The 24,412-nt window shown below is 36.8% G+C and overlaps 1 protein-coding gene across 3 annotated transcripts in view; it reads left to right on the forward strand.

The window, feature by feature from the left end:
- The window catches only part of DYRK1A (dual specificity tyrosine phosphorylation regulated kinase 1A), a 145,919-nt gene that overhangs the window by 41,005 nt on the left and 80,502 nt on the right, over positions 1-24,412 (forward strand). For all 3 annotated transcript variants that reach the window (XM_049874836.1, XM_049874835.1, XM_049874837.1), the window contains exon 2: positions 7,991-8,076. In XM_049874836.1, coding sequence (XP_049730793.1) covers positions 8,067-8,076 — 10 coding nt within the window. In that variant the 5' untranslated portion in view covers positions 7,991-8,066. The remainder of the gene's footprint in view (positions 1-7,990; positions 8,077-24,412) is intronic.

Below are 24,412 nucleotides of genomic sequence, written 5' to 3' on the forward strand. Positions count from 1 at the left end.
TTAATGACATTATTTGGTTATTTCTGGGCCTTGCTATTTTTCTGTGTTTCTGAAATGTAAGGATAATTAAAAGTAGTGGTTTATAAAGTTATATATAATTATACATAAAAGTACCTATAACCAATTCAGCATATGGGTGTGTATGCATGTATTATACTTTAGACCATCCTAATTAGAAAAGTCGGTGCTATCCGAGAGGTGGGAACACAGTGGTTTTCCTGATTATTGGAAATTGGAATGCATTTCTTGCAAATAACTTATGAGAAGGGCTTGCAGCTGTTGATTTAACCTAATCATCTTAAGTCCTTTCTGTGTGCTAGATACTGTGTGTTGAGGGGGCATGTACATGACTCAGATTACCCCCCGAGTTTCAGGTCAACAAGGGGAACACAGCAATAGATAGCTCTGAGCACTGAATCTCAAGCTTTTTTGATTTGCAGAGCATCTGGAGATGATCAGGACACTGCTTTTTAATTCCTCTTATAATCTAGGATCGATTTGAGTAATAGAAAGTTTGAGTATGTTATGTGTAGTTGATAGATCACATCTGTAAGCATGCACATCAACAAAAAACAGTTGAAATAATCTTGTTGGCCCTTGGTATTTTGTTCATATAACTTTGCTCCTAATTCCTATTAGTAGATGGTTAGAAACATGCTCCAAGGTTCAAAATTTATGGTGGTGAAAAATTGGAAGCAAGCCAAATATCCTGCAGGAGGCATTTACTGGAAGTAAATTTACATCTATGCATTGGAATACTGTGTAGCTACTAAAAATGATGATGCAAATACAAATTCTTGATGTAAAGATGTAAACCTAAACAAAAAAGAGCAAGATTTCCACAACAAAACATATTCTAGGGTGGTGGAATTTTTTGTAAGCTTTCGTTCTTTACACTTAATTTTTTTCTAATAATGATCATGTGATACTTTATAATCAGATAACGGTCTAAGCCTGTTTATTTCAGATAGAAACAATGGGAGAAAAACTTGGATTTTTAAATTTCGAACGAAGAAAAGACTATCATTATTAAATTCTAGCTTCTGAACAATATAATTTCACACAGTGGTGATTGGATATGCTTTTAAGGCATGTAGTTCTGATGGAAAATGGTCTGGCATGGGTGAAAACTTGATTCAGCAGGGAGTCCAAATAGAATGAGGAGGACCTTAACTAAGAAAGAGGAGAGATGAGGCCAGTCTGAAACATTTCTGAGGTGAAATCCACCTTAAGAATTTGTGGATTGCATGTGGGATAAGGAAGAGGAAAGAGTTCTAGATGATTAGGGTTTCAGTTTGGGAAATTGTGCTAATGGTGAAACCAAGAGTTTAACCTTAACCAAGAGTGGGAAGTGAATTTTTTTTTTTCCTGGTCTCCCTGGTCTTTCTCTCCTTTCATTTTGAGTTGTGGCAAAGGGTGAGGAGATTATAAATTCAGTTGAATTTGGTGCCTGAGAGTAGTGGCTTTGGGGTCAGTTTGTTTGGGTTTGAATCCTGACTCCACATTTAGTCAGGTGTGACTTGGAGCAGCCTTAATTCAGCTTTCTGAGCCGTTGTTTCCTTACCTGTAAAATGGGACTAACAGTGCCACCTACCTTATGTGATGAAGTGAATTAAAGTAAAATATTTAGAACAGTGCTCTTTAAAGATACCACAGATGGAGTGAAACAGTAATAAATGGGAGATTCAAGTTTGGTTCACTGGGCTATTGGAAATGTGAGCCTAGCACTCTAGGGAGAGGCAAGTCAGCTTTATAAAAATGTGTTTAATTCTGTACTTAATATTGACTTTGAATCAACTGTATTAGCAATGAGCTTTCTGGAACTTGGATCTGCTTGTTATAAACCAAACAAAATCAAACTTGTTGCCATTGAGTCGATTCCAACTCGTAGTGACTCTGTTACACGAAACAACAAAAAACCCCCCCAAAACCAAACTCATTGCCACTAAGTTGATTCCGACTTACAGGGATTCTATAGGACAGAGTAGAACTGCCCCTTAGGGTTTCCAAGGCTGTAAATCTTTACAGAGCAGAGTGCTGCATCTTTCTCCCACTGAGCGTCTGGTGGTTTCCAACCGCTGACCTTTCGTTTAATAGCTGGTTGCTTAAGCACTGCACCACCAGAGCTCCTTAACCCTATTGTAAACCACTGCTGTCGAGTTGATTCCGACTCATAGTGACCCTATAGGACAGAGTAGAACTGCCCCATAGGGTTGCCAAGGAGCGCCTGGCGGATTTGAACTGCTGACCTCTTGGTTAGCAGCTGTAGCACTGAACCACTACGCCACTAGGGTTTCCAACCCTATCATAGGGACCTTATATGTAGTGGTCACTTCCCAGCAGTGGGAGGTTGTTGTTTTCAGGTGCCATCAAGTCTGTTCCTACTCATTGTGACGCAACAGAACTAAACACTGCCTGGTCCTGCTTAGGTTACTGAAAAGTTTTGTGGTCTGAGGATTCATGCTTGAAGAACTCAAAATACAAGAGGATAGAAATTTGTTGATAGACTTGACGGTTGATATAAACCTTTGCCAATCATTTATAAGTATTTTCACATTCACTAAAGGAAGACAGAATAGCAAGCAAAATGAAATATCAGTGGCAGTTTACATAGTTTGAATTAGTGTGTACTTACTGATTATAGCTTGCCCCTGGAAACTTTTTAGTCTCTCCCTTGGCAGTTTTTAAAAATATATTTGTCAGTGTGTTATATACATTGTTACAGAGAATGTGTACTTGAGGCATTTCCCTCCTGATTTGCTGTGTTTGTTGGTGTGTCCAAATATGCTGTACCTACTTTTATCTTATTTGAGCCCAGGCCTAGTTTCGGAGAGGCTGAGTAACTTGGTGCCTGGGAGAGCAGAAGTTCTGGGCAGCCTTTATTTTAACCTCTGCAGGTCTTAGTGCCTGACCGTTCTCCTTAGTGCTTACTCAGGTTATATCAGCTCTTCTCATGGAATTTCATGAGAAATCGCATGTTGCTATTGCCTTTAGCACATATATCTCCCCTATTCCTACCTCCACGATGCCATGGGGATAGTATAACCCAAAACCCAGGTTTATAATCCTTAATGTTCTTCTGTCTTGTCCAAGGCTTTAGTGCAAAAATGAGTCATCTGCTATCAGGTTTACCTTCTTTTCAGTTTGTCTCCTTTTAAGTATGCTGGTAGCCGTCTGTTACATGCCAGAGTCAGAACTTCTCTACTAGACTAACCTTTGAGGAGAACTAGTGTTCCATTCTCCTAAACGAAAATGCATTTACCGGTTAATTTACTTCTTTTGAGCTTTCGTTTTTATTTTATTTTTTTTCATGTTTGGGATGGGTAAGGCAAAAAAGTGAGCAAGCCAAAGCCAAACATACTGCCATCGAGTCAGTTCTGACTCATAAAGACCCTGTAGGGCAATAGAACTTCTGTAAATCTTTACAGAAGCAGACTGCCCCTTCTTTCTGCTCCTGAGCAGCTGGTGGATTTGAACTATCAGCCTTTCCATTAGCAGGCAACCACTGTGCCATCAGGGTTCCTAAAGAGTGAGCACAGGGTCAAAAATCAGACTCAGACACATGTGGATTCCTGCATCTTTATTATGATTTATCTCACAACCGTTTCTGTGGTCTTTATGAGAGGCGTCTTGGTGTGTGGAAGAATGGTGAACTCTGGCGTGGGGGACCAGAGTTCACAAGCTATGACCTTAAGGCCAGTTAATTTCTCTGACCCTTCATTTGCCCAGTGATAAAATGGCAGCAGCACTGCCTGCTGTAGAGCTGTCAGGAGATTAAATGTGTCAGCATCTGTAGAGTGTCTCAGCTGGGTGGCTGGTGCATAGTAAGCATTCTGCAAGGGTTCTTTTCCCTATGGTTTTACTCATAGTTTTGGTGTGATATCACATTCTAAAGTTTTGTGCTTCTTGCTTTATTTATTTTTAAAAACTGTGATTGTTTCTTAGGGAATTTGGGGAAGGGGTGATAGATGTTCTTGCTTCTTAGGTTTTCGCTTGAAATCCCCAATTAGTGTAGGAGCTTTTTCTCTGTATGTCATTTGACCATTTACTAGGAATTAGAATTATACGTTTTTTTTTTTTCTTGTGGGTTAGGCATGAGAATCAACATTTTCCTATTTTCTTTTCCCCTCGACTCCTTTATTATAATTCTAGAATATTGCTAAAATTCTTATATTGAAGAAAACATTTTCTTCTGTCACTTTAATCTGTTAGTGTAAATGAGCAAAAGTTTATAAGAAACGATAGGCGTAATATATAATAATCATTGTAATTTTAATTCATGGAATTACGTTTTAAATCTGTCTTCCCTTGATTTCATTTTTGTACCCTGTCTTTTTTTTGCAGTTATTTTTAACTGGCATTTTCCAGCTCTTTAAATTGTAGTTTTAAATTGTGCATTATGTTTTATTTTTTCACATGGGTTAAATTTTTTAAGTTGTGAAATACATATGAGAATATCTGTAATGTGTACATTAAAGGAATAATAATAAATAAAAAACTGTACTTCCACTTAGTTTTTGAAATAAAACCATATCCTTTAATCAGAGATTATCTGACCCATACCTGAGTGTATACCATGTGCTTAAATTCAGACAGCTTGTTGAAATTCTACTTCCTCTGAAGATATGCTGTGGGTTAATTTTATGCAGTGATTTTGAGGCAACTAAAAAAATGGTTTGCAAGTTTAGCTTAAAAAATGACTTAAACTCAGTTCCTGGATTGTTCATAGACCATTGTATTGCCTTCAGCAAAATGTGAGCTAAAACATACTATAAAAGATGTGTTGACGATTATGGACCTTCTTATGGTGAGGCTAGTAGATGCTTTTCATTAGCATCTACATTTTGCTCCCTAATTTTTAAATGATTCCATTTGAGATGGGGAGCCTAATTTTTAAATGATTCCATTTGAGATCGGGGAGCGGAGGAGGTAGAATGCATTGCAAAGTTTTCTCAGAAAAATTAAAAAATATGACTGGATTTTAAAGCTTTTTTAGAAAGGATATTGTATCTACAATCTGTCTGCCAGGCACATTTAGTGTTTGGTATTATCTACTTATTGTCGTAAAACTGTGACCTGGTATAAGCAATTTTTTCTTGAAAAGGGACTAGCCTGAAGGCTATATGGAATGAATAATCCCTAGAATCTTTATTTAAACAATCTAAGGTCAAGCATTCTGGAGTTTATTATTACCCAGTTTATGATGGTTAGTTGCTACCTGTGTCGGCAGCAAATTCTGTGACTTGTGGAGACACTTCATCCTTTGCTGAAGGGTGCTTTTGAGATGAATAGTGATTAATGGATGACATTTCTAAGAGGTGTCAGTTTTAGGGTCAGGCAATTTTGATGCAAGTTCCTTACCTTTAGATTTTGGATTTCAAACCGTAATGAAGTAAATTGGCTAATTTTTTATAACTTGTAATAAAATAAAAAGAATTCTAACATCTTAATTGATTTTGCTTCTTATGAAGTATATGAATAATACCTATTTCTGCTGAAACCATTAAAGTTGACAAGGTGTGGTAGCATTCTAATATTGTGATATTTTATAGGTAGAATATGATGTTGAAAGCTTGAAGAACTTGATTATATATAGTTCATAGCTATTTTCTTTCTCCATGATCCATACTAGAATTTTTAAGACAGACCATTTCTAGGGGAGAAAATTCCTAGAAAAGTAGGTCTTTACAGTAAAAATCATTTAATCTAGATTTTCTAATTATTGATTATTTTTGTAAATAAAACTAAGAGAATTTTAAAGTCTATCCAGGAGTCCCTGGTGGTGCAAATGATTAAGCGCTTGTTTACTAGCCAAAAGGTTGGCAGTTTGAACCCACCCAGAGGTGCCTTGGAAGACAGACCTGGTGATCTGCTTCCGAAAGCCTATAGCCTTAAAAATCCTATGGAGCAGTTCTACTCTGCACGCATGGGTTTGCTCTGAGTTGGAATCAACTTGACAGCAGATAGCAACGTTTGACCACTCATCCATCTATCCAACCATCCACTCAAAAAATTGGGTACCTTTGTCTAGGGTTTTACTTGAAGCCATAGCAGTATCCTAACTGGGAATGTAGTTCTTGAAAAGTGGATTCTGGATTATAGTTGATTTCAGATGTAGGCAGTTCCCAATTTTCAAATGATTTATACATTTAAGCCTCAGTCCCTGAGCTTCTCTTCCAATGAAGTGCCTGCTCTTGCTGTTATTTGACGTATACACTTGGAGATTTTAAAGAACCTAGGAGTTCAGAAGTAGAAGGAGAAATAAGTGAAAGCAGAGAATAGTTTTGGGTGATAAATATAGATTCAAATGTATGTAACCACTTGCCTACAAATGTTTTTCTTCAGACTGCCTGAGTAGTATTTTATTTTGCAACACCACTTGGAATTCTACCAATTAGAGGGTTCATTTGGGCTAATTAGCATCCTTATAAGGAGCCCTGGTGGCACAATGGTAAAAGCACTCTAACTGAAAGGTTGGTGGTTTGAACCCACCAGCCACCTTGAGGGAGAAAGATGCTGCAGTCTGCTTCTGTAAAGATTGTTTTAGTTAGGTGCCATCAAGTTGGCCCTGACTTTCAGCGACCCTGTGTGCAACAGAACGAAACACTGCCCGGTCCTGCACCATCCTTACAATTGTTGGTATGCTCAAGCCCATTGTTGCAGCCACTGTGTCACTCCATCTTGTTGAGGGTCTTCCTCTCTTTTGTTTACCCTGTACTTCACTAAGCATGATGTCCCAAATATTACAGCTTTGGAAACCCTATGAGGCAGTTCTGCTCTGTCCTGTAGGACCTCTATGAGTTGGAATTGACTCGACAGCAACAGGCTTACCATCCTCATTGAAAATTGCAAATATTTGTGTGGATTATTTCAGTACGGTTGATTTCTTCCTAACACCTCAAAAGAACTACACTGAGGCCATTGAAACGTTGGTTGGTAATTTAGGAGCATAGAACTACTTTTGGAAAGCAACTATTAAATATAAAGCAGAATGGTTGGGATGCCACAATGTAAAATTTAGAGGATTATAGGCATCAGGATTGAGACAAAGGTGAACAACGTAGAATTTGTCCAGGTAATTGAAGAATCTAGAATTGGATAACTTTCTGTACTACTTTCCCCCTGCATGGTCCTTAGTAATATCTTTTGGAATCAAAAGGTTCTTTTGACTAGCCTGGTCTTAGCAAAATTTCTTCATTAGGAGTAGTTATTAAATCTACAGTATCAGTTTTAAAAATAAATTTTTCAATTCTACCCATTTATAAATTAGATTTTAACCTGTACTTTGTCTCTTTGGCTGCTATCGTTTGCTCTTAGTCGATAACAGTGATGAGGTTGCTTTCACTTTCTCCTCGGCTATTATGAAAGTTGTTGGTCAATCATGGAATAGCAGTGGAAGCACTAAGTAGAAAGTACTGTAAAAGAATTACAGTAAATAAGAGAAGCCACTCTGACAGCAGGAGGGTTTTTATATAGACTTAGTGAAACAGTTCTGAGAAGTGTCTCAGTACTTAATTTACAAATAACTTTTGCTAGATTGACATGTTGTCTTTCCTGTAAAGTAACCTTCGTTGCCTGCTTTGATAGTAAGTCACTATGAAAAGTTAACTCACCTTTGTATTGATTCGCAAATTGATGGAGATTACAAAATGTAGATTTTTTTTAACATTAATAATAGAATAGCTGAATAAGTCAGTGTTTGTTCCATACCTAGAAATGCTTGAAGATTTTGTTGGTAGCACGCACATTTAAAAACTGTTTTTATTCTTCCTGACAAATACTTTTTTTTATACACACAAAATTGATTTTGATTAATGAAGGCTAAGGAAAATTTTCAAGTAAGCATAACTCAGTGTTAGTAAACATTTTGAAAATATGGAGTACTTATATCTGTATGTTTTGGGGATTGTAGTTACGTGAGATATTCCTCAATTAGGGGTAATTGTCTTGCATCATTATCTCTTATCATAATCTGTTTTTCTTCACACAGTGTTATAGTTTTGCTGCTGGACTCTTCCCTCCCTCCCCCCACCCCATCAGGATGATATGAGACTTGAAAGAAGACGATGCATACAGGTGACTCATGTTTTGAAATACAGTAAAACTATGGTTGTCTGAGAGAATGTGGGGACTGATGATATATTTGGAACGGCCTGGTTTTTGATAAATATCCATTAGTATGTGTGTGTTGAGCGGGGGGAGATTATTTAGATCAGTAAATGCCGAAGGTAGCTGGGATATTTATTAAACTTGGCTTTGGGACTCAGATTGTCTGATAATCAGTGACTTATAGTGGTGTTAGTAGAAATAGAATATACTGATTGCTGGTGCTTGAGGCTTTTAAAAGTGGATGGTTGGTTAATGCTTTGGTGGAAATTGAATTATTTCTGTTAATAAAATAAATATCCACCTTTATGGTTGAATGAATGTCTCCTGCAAATCCTTATTAGAATATAGCAAATCTTTTAAAGGCATGAGGAGTAGATGTTAGTAATGTATCTTTAATAAAGCTCAGAATATTAATAGTATTCCATGCAGTTGTTTGATTCGTTAAGAAAATCTGTGTCTGGGATTTTGGTTTTTCTTTACTTGTCCCTTGCCTTTCTCAGCTCTCTGTCCCTCTTCCCTTCCTTTCTTGGTCCCTCCCTCCCTTTTGCCATTTGTATTTATATAGGAGAAACAGTGTGAAGGTGCTCTTGAAAGAATATTTTTTTATTGCTTTATAATTAATTGAGGTGATCTTATTTGTACGTGGAAAAATGGAGGCTATTACATATATGGCTCTGTTCAAACTCTAAATAACGTTTAAACGTGTAGGTTCTTGAGAATCAGGCAGATAGTGAGGCATTCTGATGAACCAAGTGATTTATATTTGTAGAGTCCGTAGGTCTTACTTGGTTATGAACTAATGTCTGAAAATGTGGCCTTTAACTGGAAGAGAAGTAACTACGTGAATGTTGAATCTTGAATAGGTATCCAGTTACATTGTTGGTATAGCTGTTAAAGTTTTTGTGATCCGTTCTTGTTCTTGGTGATACATGTTTTCCAAAAGGAAAAAGTTACCGTTTTTGATGTTAAAGTAGGATTTTAAAATTTAATGTTTTGAGTGTACCATTTCATATGGAGAAACATGCTTGAATATGTTTGTGAATTGAGTTATAGATAAACTGTTTTAACAATCATGAGGGACTTGTCTGTAAGAAGCTGATGGTGAGTCTTTTTTTAAGTCAAAGGTAATTGAGTAATAATCATCTCCCGACTGTGTCTCTCTCTTCTACATGGACACGTGTGTACGTATGTATTTGATTGTATGTATTAGAAGTACACCGATTATGCGTTCTTTCTGAGGGCCTCGTTAAGGTCAACAGTATGCCAGGGCTGAATACGATCATTAGAGAGAAATCAGTAGGGATATTTACAGAAAGTTTTTAGAATTTTATGAAAATTTTTTGCTTTCAGATTTTATAAGCTTGACCTTTTGGTGCAGGAACAGTTTCTCAGCACTGTCCCCACTCCCGGATTGTTCCTTGGGCACTTTACTGCACATTGACTATACCAAGTAGATGCTCACTTTCAACTGAGGTCAGTACAGGACACAGTATCTTTGAGGGATCTCGTAGATCTATCCATGGCTAGTATTGATATTGGAGATTCTCCTCATGAAATTTTGAGGTGGCAAAGTTGATACTTCTAGTTTATCCTCAAAATATGAAGGATTCTCAATTATTCCTTTTTCTTGAAAGACGGCCTCAATAGAATTAAATTAATACAGTTTATAAAGGTTATCTGGTTAATTTTATGAATGTTAGAACACAAGAAAAATTGAACAAAGATGAATCAGATTTACAATGTAATCCAATCTCTTACTTGACATTGTATTAATTAAAAATTACCAAATTTTTTTGGCATATAAGAGAAAAAGATCTAGCACTCTCTTAAATACATGTACTAGCTGTTGGTATATTTCCCGTTTTAACAATTTGAAAGTTAATTTTATGTTAAACAATTAATACTTTTTGTAATCATCATTAATTAATGGAGGGGTTAGCTCCTGTACTAGCTAACTGTGTTCACGTTTATTATTCTTCAGCCAATAGAATGCTTATGCATACTTGAAAGCTTCTGCTTTCACCAGGCATTGTTCGTGGTATTGTGTTATGCTGGTTAGATGTAATCCTGAGTTACTCTTTCATACCATCCCGTTGATTCGGGGATAGAAAGGCATTGGCTAATTAGTCTGTCAGAAACCAGAGCTTAAGAATAGATTTTGACTGAACACCAAGCTAAAGTCAGACTTTGGTGTAACTCACATAAGTGTGTATATAGGTGTTTAATTTTAGGGTTCTTTTTGTATGTTTTAAAAAATATAATTAGAACATAAAGGAGATAAAATTAAATTGTCTTTGGATGTTTAGAAGACAACAGCTCATTTGTGTGACTAACATTTAGCTAGGATTTGCTTTACCAGGTACTGTAATAGGTACTCTGTCTACAAGGATAAATTACATAATTCATGTCCTTAAGAATCAAGAAGTACATTTCATTTGGGGGAGGTAGCAGATATGTAAACAAATAAATGATGCCGTGGATATTAATGGTACATTTTTAAGACTTAGCTCTTGAGCTCAAGGCACCTTAACTAAAAACAGAAAACACCCTCTGCGTGATGGCATTCATAGTAAAGGCTTTGAGGACACCTACATGCTGACGTTAATAAAATGTGTTTGTGTCCCTGCCTTCTCTCCTAGTTCCAGACTCACATAATTGCCTTCTGGATGCCTCTCCTGCACAGATCACCGCCCTGTCTCCTGTTTATTCCCGTTATCGATGAATGATATCATTTACCCAAGCACACTATCACACTATCATCCTGGAAGCCACTCTTTCCCTTTCCAATCAAGTGGTAACCAAATTCACTGTAGGATATAGAATCACTTATTTTTTAAGCTTAAATTTAGAAAATACAATACCTCAGAGATTACTATGCACATTAACAAAAGGCTCTTACATGAAGAAACCTGCTTAACCTAGCATTTCTTCAGTTTATTTCATTAAGGGACATCCACTCTTTTATTTTGATTTATACCCATCAGCATCCCATGAAATAATTGGGAAAAGCTGTCAGACACAACAGTTGATACTATTTTTTATTTCGTTGATGTGGACTTCTTTAACAAGCAGTAATAGTTTTTTTTTTTAATTAATTTTAGCGATATGCTACTCATTCTAAAATTTGGAATAGTTCCAGAACACACAGAACTATAACTTTTTTTGAAGGTGAATAATCTTAGAAACTTATTTAAAATGGGTTGATGTGTTCATTCAGTCTTTGCCATAATTCTTATATGTAAGAATTTAAGGGCTTAATTAAAACCATTTGATGTGGCAGAGTTTTCAACTTGAGATTCTCTGATTTTAGAATGTGAATTTTGTTGGGTAAAAAAAAACTTTTGTTCTGCTCATTAGGAGAATAAAAGGGTATGTGCATTTTCATATTTTGGTACATATTGCCAATTTTGGAATTGTTCATATGGTCCTACGTATCTTTTTCTAAGTGTCATCTATGTATGTTTAGTTTGTCTAGGTTTCATTTGTTTCTCAGCCCTGAGCAATCTGATAATTTGCTCTTCCTAATTCAGTGAGATTGCTTTTGGTAAATGATAAACCCAGTGGATGTATTTTTGCTCCCAGGTTTTTACTTTCTCTCTCTGCTTATTAAGTAATAAACAGCCATTGAAAACATTTAGAAATTTAGAAAAATAGAGAAAAGTAGAAACACTGAAAAGTTCAGCTGTCCAAAGTACTGTGGCACATCCCTTCCAATCTTTTTTGTTTTGTTTTTTTCTTTATCATTTCTGATTAATGAGATAATCCTGAAAATCTGTTTTATATCTTTTTTTTAATTGCCTAACTTTATATCTTTATATCATAAACATTTCCCCGTGTCATCAAAAATACTAACAACAGTGGTCTGCTGTCACACTGGACTTGGAGCAGGTCTAGAGCATTGAGAACTGTAATTGTTTTTGAGGATGAATGACCTTAGAAATTTAAAGTGTGCTGATTTGAGACTATTTCAGTGTGTGGTCATTTCTTAGTTAAGCTAGCTAGTCTTTATTCTTAGACATTAAGTTTTTTTTTTTTTTTAATTTTCTGAAGTACTAACATCAGTGCATAAATGTTTGGCTATATGCTAAAATTATTATTATTAAAATTTATTAAAATATTTCTTATAATTGATTCCTAGGCATGATAACGCTTGGGTCATAGGGTTTCAGAAATTTTAAGACCCTTGATAGAACTTTTAAGAGTGCTAACGTGGAGTTGCTGTGAGTCGGAATTGGCTCAACAGCAACAGGTTTAGTTTCTTTTTTTTAATTGGTTCACAGTGCAGTGTAGCTTCTGGTATTCTCGTTAAGATTTTTTTTCCTTCTAAATTTTATTTTGTTGTTGAGAATATAAACAGCAAAACATACACCAATTCACAGTTTCTACACATACAATTTAATGGCATTGATTAAGTTCTTTTGACTTGTGCAACCATTTTCGCCCTCCTTTTCTGACTTATTTCCTCCTCATTAACATAAACTCACTGCCCCCAAGGTTCCTATCTAATCTTTCGAGTTGCTTTTGTCAATTTGATCCCATAATAGATAGTTCTTTAAAGAGCACAATGCTTAAGGCAGACCTTTTTACTAGTTAAACTATTGTTCGGTTTTAGGTTAACTTCAAGTGATATTTTTGGTTTAAAGTTTAAAGGTTAGCTCAAGGTAATAGTTTTAGGGGTTCATTCAGCCTCCATGGCTCCAGAGAGTCTAGAGCCCATGTGAATTTGAAATTCTGCTCTACTTTTCCCCCCTTTTGATCAGGAATCTTTTGTGGAATCTTTTGTAGAATCTTTGATCAAAATGTTTAGTCATGGTAGCTGGACATCAATCCAGTTGTTCTGGTCTTGTGGCAAAGAAGGTAGTTGTTCATGGGGACAATTAGCCACACATTCCATGTTGTTGTTAGGTGCTGTTGAATCGATTCCAACTCATAGAGACCCTACGTATGACAGAATGATGGTCCTATATCATCCTCTCAGTTGTTGCTGTGTTTGAGCCCATTGTTGCAGCCGCTGTGTCAATCCATTTCATTGAGGGTCTTCTTTTTCTCTGACCCTCCACCTTACCAAGCATGATGTCCTTCTCCGGGACTGATCCCTCCTGATAACATGTCCAAAGTACATGAGACAAAGTCTTGCCATCCTCACTTCCAAGGAGTACTCTGGCTCTGCTTCTTACAAGACAGACTTGTTTGTTCTTTGGACAGTCCGTGGTATATTCATTATTCTTCATCAGCACCACAATTCAAAGGCATCAGTTCTTCTGTCTTTCTTATTCATTGTCCAGCTTTCCCATGCATGTGAGGCTATTGAAAGTATGATTTGGGTTAGGCATACCTTAGTCCTCAAAGTGGCTTACTTTCAACACCTTTAAAGAGATCTTTTGCAGCTGAATTGCCCAGTACAGTCAGTTGTTGGATTTTTTTTGACTGCTGCTTCCATGGGTGTTGATTGTGGATCCAAATAAAATGAAATCCTTGACAACTTCAGTCTTTCATGATGAAGTTGCTTATTGGTCCACTAGTGAGGATTTGTGTTTTCTTTATGTTGAGGTGTAATCCATACTGAAAGTTGTAGTCTTTGATCTTCATCAGTAAGTGCTTCAAGTCCTCTTAATTTTCAGCAAGCAAGGTTGTGTCATCTGCATATTAGAGATTGTTAATGAGTCTTCCGCCAACACTGATGCCCCATGCTTCTTCATATAGTCCAGTTTCTCGGATTATTTGCGCGGCATAGAGATTGATTAAGTATGGTGAAAGTTTACAACCCTGACGCACGCCTTTCCTGATTTTAAACCATGCAGTATCACTGACTCTAACTTTTTCTACTGTTCCTCCAGGCAAATAATAGAGACCAATGGTCATTCCTTGAATGGCGACTTGAAGACTTTAGGCATTATGCAACGAACTAGGAGGTAGATCAGAAGCTTTAACTACATTATTAGGACAATTAACCGAGAAGTCCCATGAAACCATAACGCTAAACTTCCAAACCAAGGAACCAGATACAATTCCATGAGGTATTTGGTTGTACATAAGCAGCCTCAGCAGCTACTCTTTTTTACAGGTGTAGGACCTATAGACAACAATTACAACAGTTGACTGTGCAACCCTACCCTTAATCAATGTGATTTTCCCATCACTGTTAACCCCCTTTTTACTCTCCCTCCTGCCCCTGGTAACCACTAATAAACTTTGCCTTTTCTTGTCTTTTTATATAAGTGAGGTCATAGAGTATTTGTCCTTTTGTGACTGGCTTATTTTGCTCAGCTTTATGTCTTCAAGCTCCATCCATACTGTAGCATGTATCGAGACTTCATTTCTCCTATTGGCTGAGTAGTATTCCATTTTATGTATGTAGCACATTTTGTTTATCCATTCATCTGTTGATGGGCATTTAAGTTGTTTCCACTTTTTAACTGTTGTGAATAGTGCTGCAGTGAGCATTGGTGTACTTGTGTCATTTTGAGTCTTTGCTTTCAGGTTTTGGGTGTATGCCTGGGCTTGAAATTCCTGGGTCATATGGTAGTTCTGTTTTTAGTTTTTTGAGGAACCACCACACTGTTTTCCACAATGGCTTTATGGTTTTTTTTTTTTTTTTTTTTTGTGGCTATTTTGTAATATGTACCAGTTTGTACTCACTAGGATTATATAAATGTGTCTCTTTTAACAAACCTTTGTCAGCATTGGATTTTGTAGTTAAAAATAAATCTCTAATTCAGCAGGCAAAAAGAAGAATCCTCTGTTTTAGAAAAATGTAAAAGAGGGTAGTATATATTCAGTAGAAGTTTTCTTATACTTCATGAAGAAAGCAGAGGACTCCTACTGAAGCCAGAAAGGATATTATGACCCACTCCAGTCTCCTAAAAGTTTTTTATTTCACATAAAAATGAGCAACAGACAAGAATCACAGTCAAATTGCCCACAGAGTTTTTATAAGAAAAAAGAAACAAGAAGCAGAATAGTATAGCCTTGCAGACAATGAAAGCATGCCAGAAAGAAGTGTTCACAAAAACAGATGAAAACTATAACCTAACATTTCAAAACAAACCCGAAGAAATTTAGAAAATGATACAAATGTGAAAGAGCAACATAAATTCAAATAAGGAAAACTCAGAAATGTGGTGATAACTCAGGAAAGAAAAATAAAGGAAAAAAATCATTTCAAAATTGAAGGTAAACTAGAAGGAACTCGAGAGTGAAAATATACAACAGAAAATTCCTTCAGAGAAACAGAAGATGAATAATAAAAAAAAAAAAACAAAAAGAAATGGGTGAGGGGAAGGGAGAACCGTTCCAGAGAAAGTGACAGTTATTAAAGACAGGCAAAGAAGTCTCAACGTATAAATAATAGGAGGCCCTAAAGAAGAATCGGAGCAATGAAACCGAACAAATGCTAATTAATAACTCAAGAAAATTTCCTTAAAAAAAAAAAAAAAGTTGCCACCACATTTGGAAAGGGCTTGTTGTATATCTGGGAAGTTGATCCTGAACTGACTAGCCTGTAGACTTGTTCTGTTAAAAATTACTGGACTCTAAAGGGGAAAAAAAAAAAAACCTCTTTGGGCATCCAGGAAAAAAGACATAAGTCATTATTAATGGGAAGAATATTAGATTACATCAGATTTTGACCGCCATGTTTTATGTCAGAAGCAGTGAAGTCACATCTGATATACTCAAGGAAAGTAAATGGGAGCCGAGAGTGCTATATCCAGCTAAATGGATTTCCAGCTGTAAAGACAGCAGACAAAGCAGTGAACACCAGAGCTTGGGGAATATTATTTCTGTGAGTGCTTCTTGAGGAATCTACTAGAGAACAAACTTCAGGCAACCGAAAAGGCTGGAGGGATATTGATGATAAGGAGAACAAGCATTGAATAGGTATTGTAGAATTTAGACTAAATGATGGTTATAAGTGAGGGTGTAATATGTAATGACTGTCTTCTGTGCAATGAAGATACAGTACAAATCCAAAAATCAAAAGTAGAATAAGGTTGCTGATTGCTTTATAGTTATTAACTGGGTGCAGAAGGATGTTAAGGAACTCTGGTGGCCCACTGGTTAAGTGCTTGGCTGCTAACTGAAAGGTCGGTGGTTCAAACCCATTAGGGGCTCCGTGGGAGAAAAGACCTGGCAGCCTGCTCCAGTAAAGATTACAGCCTTGGAAAGTCCTACTCTGTCATACAGTGTTGCTGTGAGCCGGAATTGACTTAATGGTACACAACAACAATAACAAAAGAATATTACTTCAAATCAGATGCTGGGAGTGGGGACAGGGAAAAGGGGCAAAAATGTTATTGGTTAAATTCCAGTGTTGTTCCTAAGTAGGGGGCTCAATAGGTCCTACCTTTCCACCCTGCCTTTCCGCCCTGACACATAATGAAAAGAAAGAAAAAAAGGGGATGATTTAGGATATGATATAAAGTTATTAGTATTAAGGTAACCATTAGAATAAAAATACAAACCCCTAACTCTCAGTTTCTTCAGATGGGGAATAATAATCATAATAATGGTGATAATACTTCATAATACAGAGCAGAGTGCATAGTGCTTGCTAGTAGACGTGCCTTACTCTTTTATTATCTGCCCTCTGAATTGTTACCGTACTGATTTTGTGGGTATGGTGCTTTCATTTTCTTAAATTCTCCCATTTAAGAAATTGATGTCTTCTCAAATTACATTTTAATGCTGTAACATTTATTTGTTCTACCTGTGTTATCAGACTTACAAACCAGTTGCTGTGGGGTCGATTCTGATTATTGGCGACCCCGTGTGTGTCTGAGTAGAACTGTGCTCCATAGGGTTTTCAGTGGCTGATGTTTTAAGTAGATCACCAAGCCTTTCTTCAGAGGTGTCTGTGGGTGGACTCAAACTGCCAGTCTTTGGGTTAGCAGCTGAGTGCATAAACCATTGGCATCACCTGGGATTATCAGAATTACAGTGAGGCTCAAATTTGTATCTCATTTATATAATTTAGTGTTGCAAGACTGTGTTTTAGTTATTAGATACTGAAAGTAGGCTTATTTTTTCTGCTTGTCTACCACTTCTGTGGCCTATGATTTGGACTCTGGAATTATTCAGAAAGGATTTGCAAGAGTAAGACAGATAGGGAAAGAATGTGACAGTAGATAAAGGGGTTCTGGAAACTGAATTAGTTGAAAAGTTAATATTCTGTTTTTTATACTGATGTGCTTGAAATGATTACATAGTATCTGTTTTTACATGCTATAGTAGTAAAAAAGTTGTTAGAATCATGCACATTTATTGTTGAAAGATACCTGAAATACTCCCTTCCCCCACTAGTAGTCCCTCTCCCACCAAAGAAAATAAAATGCGTGTAATTTTTTTCTCTCCTTGAGGGCAGGGACTCTTCCCCACCCCACAACGTTTTAATAAGTTACGTATATGTGTACAGATTCCTTGAAGCATAATTAACATACTGTAAAATTTACCCCTTTTACAAGTAAGTTCGAGTTACAGTAAATTTATACAGTTGTGCAGCTATCATCACCACAACACAGTTTATGTATATTTTTAATTAAAAATAATTCAATTTCAGATAGAAGACTATAATGAAGAAAAAAAAATTACCAGTAGTCTTAACACTCAAAGAAAATACCATAAGTTTTTGGTGTGTGTATTATGTTTTACTTCATGTGCCTGTGGCTCATTCACACGCTATATAAGAAATAAAATTAGCGTCATATTTTATTTACTTTTTATAGTCTGGTCTACATTTCCCCATCATTAACATTCTTTTATAGTGTCATTTTTAATAACTAATTAGTATGCCACGAATTGGTCTTAATATTGGTAATAATTAATAACCTATTCCTTATTTTTGCTAATTAATTTATAAATAATGTTTAAGTGAACATTATTATAGGAAGTCTTTATGCTCATCTGTGATTTATTGCCTTGGGTCCAAGTCCTAGAAGTTGGAGCTATTGGGTTAAAGCGTACATACGCTTTAAAGGTTTTTGATATGTATTTTCAAATACCTTTTTAAACTAAAATTTGTGCTTCTACCAGGTGTACATCAGTATTTTCCCATACCCTGGGATCCTGAGTATTTAAAAACGTTTACCAGTTTGATAGATAAAACATAACTCAGTTTTTGTTTTTTTGTGCTTTAATTGAAAGTTCACAGCTCAAGTTAATTTCTCATAGAAAAATTTATACACACATAGCTATGTGACCCTAGCTGCTCTCTCTATAATGTGACAGCACACTCCTCCTACCCACCCCAGATTTCCTGTGTCCACACATCTAGTTGTCTTCTCATCTTGCATCTGGACAGGAGCTGCCCATTTATCTCATGTATCTCCTTCAGCTAAGAAACACACTTTTCATGAGTATCATTTTATGTCTTATAGTCCAGTCTAATCTTTGTCTGAAGTGTTGGCATCAGGAATGGTGGTTTTAGTTTTGGGCTAACAGAGAGTCAGAGGGCCATGTCTTCAGAGGTTCATTCTGTCTCAGTCAGACCATTAAGTCTGGTCTTTTTACTAGAAATAGAGTTCTGCACCCCACTTTTCTTCTGCTCTGTCAGGGACTCTCTGTTGTATTCCCTGTAAGGGTGGTCACTGGTGGTAGCCAGGCACCATCTAGCTCTTCTGGTCTCAGGCTGATGGAGTCTCTGGTTTATGTGGCCCTTTCTGTCTCTTAACGGCTAATATTTTCTGTCTTTGGTATTTTTCATTCTCCTTTGCTGCAGGTGGGTTGGAACCAATTGATGTATCTTAGATGGCTGCTTGTTGTTAGCTTTTAAGACGCCAGTCACCAGTCACCAAAGTGGGATACAGAACATTTTCTTAATACAGTTTGTTATGCCAGTTGACCTAGATGTCCCCTGAAACCATGGTCCTCAGACCCCGGCCCCTGCTACTCTCTCCCTTGAAGTGTTTGGTTGTATTCAGGAAATTTCTTAGCTTTTGGTTTAGTTCAGTTGTGCTGACTTCCCCTGTATTGTATGTTGTCCTTGCCTTCATGTAAAATAATTCTTGTGTACAGTTAGTGAATACCCCTCTACCTCCCTTGCCGCCCTCTTAACTATCAAAGATAACTCAGTATTTTAATTTACATTTGTTTGTGTATTAATGAGATTGAATATATTTTCTTACGGTTGTTACTCATGTTCTTCTGTGAATTTCCTTTTAATGTTCTTGGCTGATAATTTCTCTTAGAGTTTTAATTTTTTTTTAATAAGAGTTCTTCATTGAACACGTGCTACATGCCAGGTATTCTAAATGCTTTGCAGGTATTACTTACGCTTAATAACTCTGCAATTGGTACCACAGTTAATCTAGCCAGAGGTTAAGTAGCTTGCTCTAGGCCATACAACTAGTAAGGGATGGAACTAGGATGCAAACCCAGCAAGCGGTGTGTTTCTGGAGCCCCCTACTCTTAACCAGCATTATTATAGGTATGTTTTCCAGTTTGTTGTTTGCCTTTTAGTTTTGGTCATAGTATCTGTCAGTTTTAGTGTGCGGGGACTAGGTCTTATTTATTAGTGCAATGCCTGGAACGTACTAGATTCTCAAATATTTGTTGAACAAATGAGAATAAACCCATTAACACTCTATTGATGGTAAAAAAAAAAAGGTAGTGACCTTTTATTTTGTGTAGTGTATTTCTCCTTTTAAAGAAATTCCCAAGGACTCCTTAGTTTTGATAAGATACAATAAGCTTATCAGTATTCGCTTTTCTGGAACGTCTGTAGAAGTTATCACTGCCTTAAAAAGGAGCATGTGTTCTCAAACAGGCAAGTGTAAGTTGTGAAGAATGTGTATTATGGACATTGATTTGAATTGTAGATTTAAGTGAAATGAAATGTGCTTTTGGTTCTAGGAATATTTTGATGGAGCTTAGTTTTTGTATTGTTAGAAAATGGATAGATTTGGGCATTATTTAAAAAGTTTTTAAAAATAGATTTTGGTTGAACTTTAAGGAATAAGATTTTTTACACAGAAAATCCAAACTAAGAAACCCATATAAAAAGTGCTTACTGCTTAACGCTTGGATAGTGTAGATCAACTCCTCAGAAGGCATAAATTATGATTATACTTCCTCCTGAGGATGTTTAGTGTTTTCTGTTTAGTTTGGTATGGGCCTGTTTACCCTGTATTCTAGTGTTTTTAAAAAGTATGGCAATCCATATTATTCAATAGATCTATATTAGAGAGAAACACAAATAAGTTCCTTTCCGGTTTTATAAAACACCCACAAAATATACTGCAAAGAATCTACCACTCAAAAAGCAGGTACTTGAAAATATAAATATTTATCTTGTTAGTACAAACGTAAATCTCTGTTGTGTAAAGTTATAAAAGATGAAAAAGTTTTTTCTTGTTAAAATGTGCTCTTTCTGTAGCCTCCTAGTGGTTACAGCCAGCCTTTTTTCCCCCACCTACCAGCAGCATTATTCTTCAGGTCATGCTCAGCTGACAGGTTGCGTTCAGATTTGTGTTTTTCTTCAATAGTAAGCATGAATCACCAATTTACACGCAGTTGTTAATGACATTTAATCCATTCTGGAAGAAAAAATGAAATACCAGTTTTCATTTTCTTATTCCCACTTCTTACTAGTAACTCCTTTTAATCTATTGAGTTTTTTAATTATTCTCTTGGCTACTTCCATCACTTTAAATATAGTAATGTATTTAAAGTGATGTGTTTATAGCTGTTTCGGTTTATCATTTAAAAAACTACTGACTTTGGTCCCAGAAGGATGAAACCAAACAGTTCTCTACATTACCTTTTTCCTGTCAGTTTCTCCTATCCGTTTTTAAAGGTTTTTCTGTTTCTGTTATCAAAATTTTATAAAATTGATTTAAACCTCTCTTTGCCCATAAGTTTCCCTTGATGTAAAATGAGGGCTTTAGTATCTTTTATATTTCTTTCTACCTCACAACCTTTGCCCACCAATTACTTCTACATTGTATACAGGTTATCTACTTACACACCTTTCTTTTTAGCTATAATTGAATGCCATGCTTTTGACTTGAGTTGGTTCTGAAAACTGAAAACAGAATACTATTCTGGAAAAGCACCATGCGTTGCAGGGAGGGAGCTAGAATGCTCTGTCACTAAGTTTGTTCTGCTCATAGGAGAAATGTTAAAAGTGGGATTGAGGTGTATTGTAATGTAGTGATGATTTAAGAAATGGTTTAATTGTGTGCTGTGCATTCAGCTTTCACTAGGAATTTTTTTTTTTTATCTCAGATGTAGAGTTTTAAGTGTCTTATTTATGACACTTGTCATCTTTGATCCATTTAGGGCCCTTCTTTATTATATTATTTTAAAAATAAATATCTGAACCCCTTGTAGCCCAGCCCAAGAACCAGAATTGCCTCTGCCTTCATCAGCTGCTGTCCCGAACGTGAGGAGGACTGAGTGCAGATTTGCCACTTGTGGGTGAGGCATGTGAACTGATGACAGGCTTTTAGTTTAGTGAATGTGAATGAGGCCCTGGCAGGAAGGAACGGTCACTTCCTCTGCTACCAGGCTGAGGAGGCTCACCAAGCAGTAAGGGCATGTGTGACCGAGCCTTTCTCAGGCAGGTGGCTTTGCATCCTTTCAGGGCATTTCTTTGGCTTCGGCTGGGAGGGGTGGGACTGCGCATGTGTGGTTGAGTGGCTGAGGCATGCTGACTGTGCAGTAGATACTGCTTTAGAGCCATTGAGGGAGGCCAACTTTACAGCAGGGAGTTCTGGAATAAGTCAGGCTGCCCCATGCCCCTCCTTCCTTTCCAGTTTTCCTTCCTGCCCAAAAGGGCACTTGCAGCTTCTGCGGTTCCTGGCACGAGCTTTCAGCTCTAGGTCTTTGACTTTCTTTTACCTAATGTTGTGATTCCGTTTGTCTTTTGTTTTCCTGAAAGCTGTCAGAATCTTTGGTCCACAGGTGTGTCTCCATCCCATACTTCCAGTGATTTTATTTTGTGCTTCTTTACTTCAGTGCTTATCATGGTAGATACAATGAAGCGTGTTTAGTCTGTCACCTTGACCTGGAAACTCTTTATCAGGTGCTTTAGATTTTCTTAGTAGAAGCACCCTTCTCTTTTATTAAACTGAACTTCTGGATGTGGTTGGTATTGGGTCCTTCTTTTGCTGCCAGTCTTAAAGGATTTTTTCAGGCACTGCTCTGTTTTGTGGCTATCCTTAGTTTTCTATTTACTAATGAATTTCGTTAACACATATTAAGAACTAGGTGGCCTTCCTGGCCTCAATAAAAAATTCATCCTGCTACTCACCCTGTAGCTTGCTACTTAAAATTGCCTATGAGAGGCTGTTCTATTGAAAGTTAACAACACCTGTACTTCACTTTCTGCTTTTGTGACTTTGCTTTGGGCTCTGCTCAGAAGCACTGCTTTCTTTGTCCTTGGCCTGTTCACGTGGTTTGCCTATCACCTCCTCATGAACAGACACATAGCCTCTCTCTGTTACCTCGGCTTCAGATGCTTCCCACTCAGGGCTCTTAAATGTGAATTTTTTGTATTGTCCATTTTTAAGTCAGGCCTAAATTTGTTAATTCTGTCTACTTGTTTTCACATGATACCAGAATTAGCAAGTAAATACTTAATGTAGTTTGTATAGATGAAGATACGTAAGAAAGATGAAATTGTTATATTTTATTATTCTGATAAGTACAATACAAAAGTATTTTTTAACTCCAAAGTTAATTTTTTTTGTTCTAGCAATATACTATTATTAAGATTTGGCTCAATAAAGGGTTGATTTCCACGATAGCCGAATGAGGAAGTAAAAGTGTATTTGATGTACAACAGTGACTTTTCATAATTTTCTAGGTGGCTTTTTAGTTTTGGGAGGAGGAGGAGAATGGTACCATTCTCCAAACATGAATTAGTTCATCCACAGAAGTAAAGAACAGCCCAAGATTTAAAAAAATTATGTCTGTAATCCAGATGTAAAGGATAGTTTACCTTCCAATATTTTAAGTAAATTTAGGAGAAGTAGGGAAGAAGTATTGATTGCTCTTAAGTTTGAGACTACAGATACTTACTGGGCTTAATCTTTTGTTAAAGGTATCCAGTGAAACAATGTGGTGACAGCCTCACTTTATAGAATTAAAACCTTGAGTTGCCCAAAGTTTTTGAATATTTTTCCAACTTAGATGGCTTCAAATTAAAAAAAAAAAAAAAAAAAAAGCATTTTTATCTACTTTCTGTTTTCTCAGAGGTGTAAAGCTGCATTGTACTTCTCCCTAAAATACAAAATTGTTGGTATGGAATGATTTGTTATTTGAGATAATCTTCTGTGATATATTACTTGGTATAATAATGGCTGTTATACACTGAGAGGATAGAGGCTGTATATATCTTGAACATCAGTAACTGCCGATGAGAAGTTACCAGTTATCCTAAATATATTTCTTCTTAAAATACAGGGGAAAAAGCAATAGGAATATTGTATTTAGAGAAATGTTAATGATTAATTGTATACCGAGAAAACTTCCTTTACTAGAAATTCTGAAATATATTTTTATGTAAAGAAGATTTTAATTTAGTGAGTTAACTATTTTTTATTTTTATTTTTTTATTAACTTTTATTGAGCTTCAAGTGAACGTTTACAAATCAAGTCAGACTGTCACATACAAGTTTATATACACCTTACTCCGTACTCCCACTTGCTCTCCCCCTAATGAGTCAGCCCTTCCAGTCTCTCCTTTCGTGACAATTTTGCCAGCTTCCGACTCTCTCTATCCTCCCATTGCCCCTCCAGACAGGAGATGCCAACACAGTCTCAAGTGTCCGTCCACCTGATACAAATAGCTCACTGTTCATCAGCATCTCTCTCCTACCCACTGTCCAGTCCCTTTCATGTCTGATGAGTTGTCTTCGGGAATGTTTCCTGTCCTGGGCCAACAGAAGGTTTGGGGACCATGACCACGAGGATTCCTCTAGTCTCAGTCAGACCATTAAGTCTGGTCTTTTTGTGAGAATTTGGGGTCTGCATCCCACTGATCTCCTGCTCCCTCAGGGGTTCTCTGTTGTGCTCCCTGTCAGGGCAGTCATCGGTTGTGGCCGGGCACCAACTAGTTCTTCTGGTCTCAGGATGATGTAGGTCTCTGGTTCGTGTGGCCCTTTTCTGTCTGTTGGGCTCTTAGTTATCGTGTGACCTTGGAGTTCTTCATTCTCCTTTGCTCCAGGTGGGTTGAGACCAATTGATGCATCTTAGATGGCCGCTTGTTAGCATTTAAGACCCCAGATGCCACATTTCAAAGTGGGATGCAGAATGTTTTCCTAATAGAATTATTTTGCCAGTTGACGTAGAAGTCCCCTTAAAC

Source organism: Elephas maximus, chromosome 2 (assembly GCF_024166365.1).
Source record: "Elephas maximus indicus isolate mEleMax1 chromosome 2, mEleMax1 primary haplotype, whole genome shotgun sequence".
In the NCBI taxonomy this organism is placed as follows: Eukaryota; Metazoa; Chordata; class Mammalia; order Proboscidea; family Elephantidae; genus Elephas; species Elephas maximus.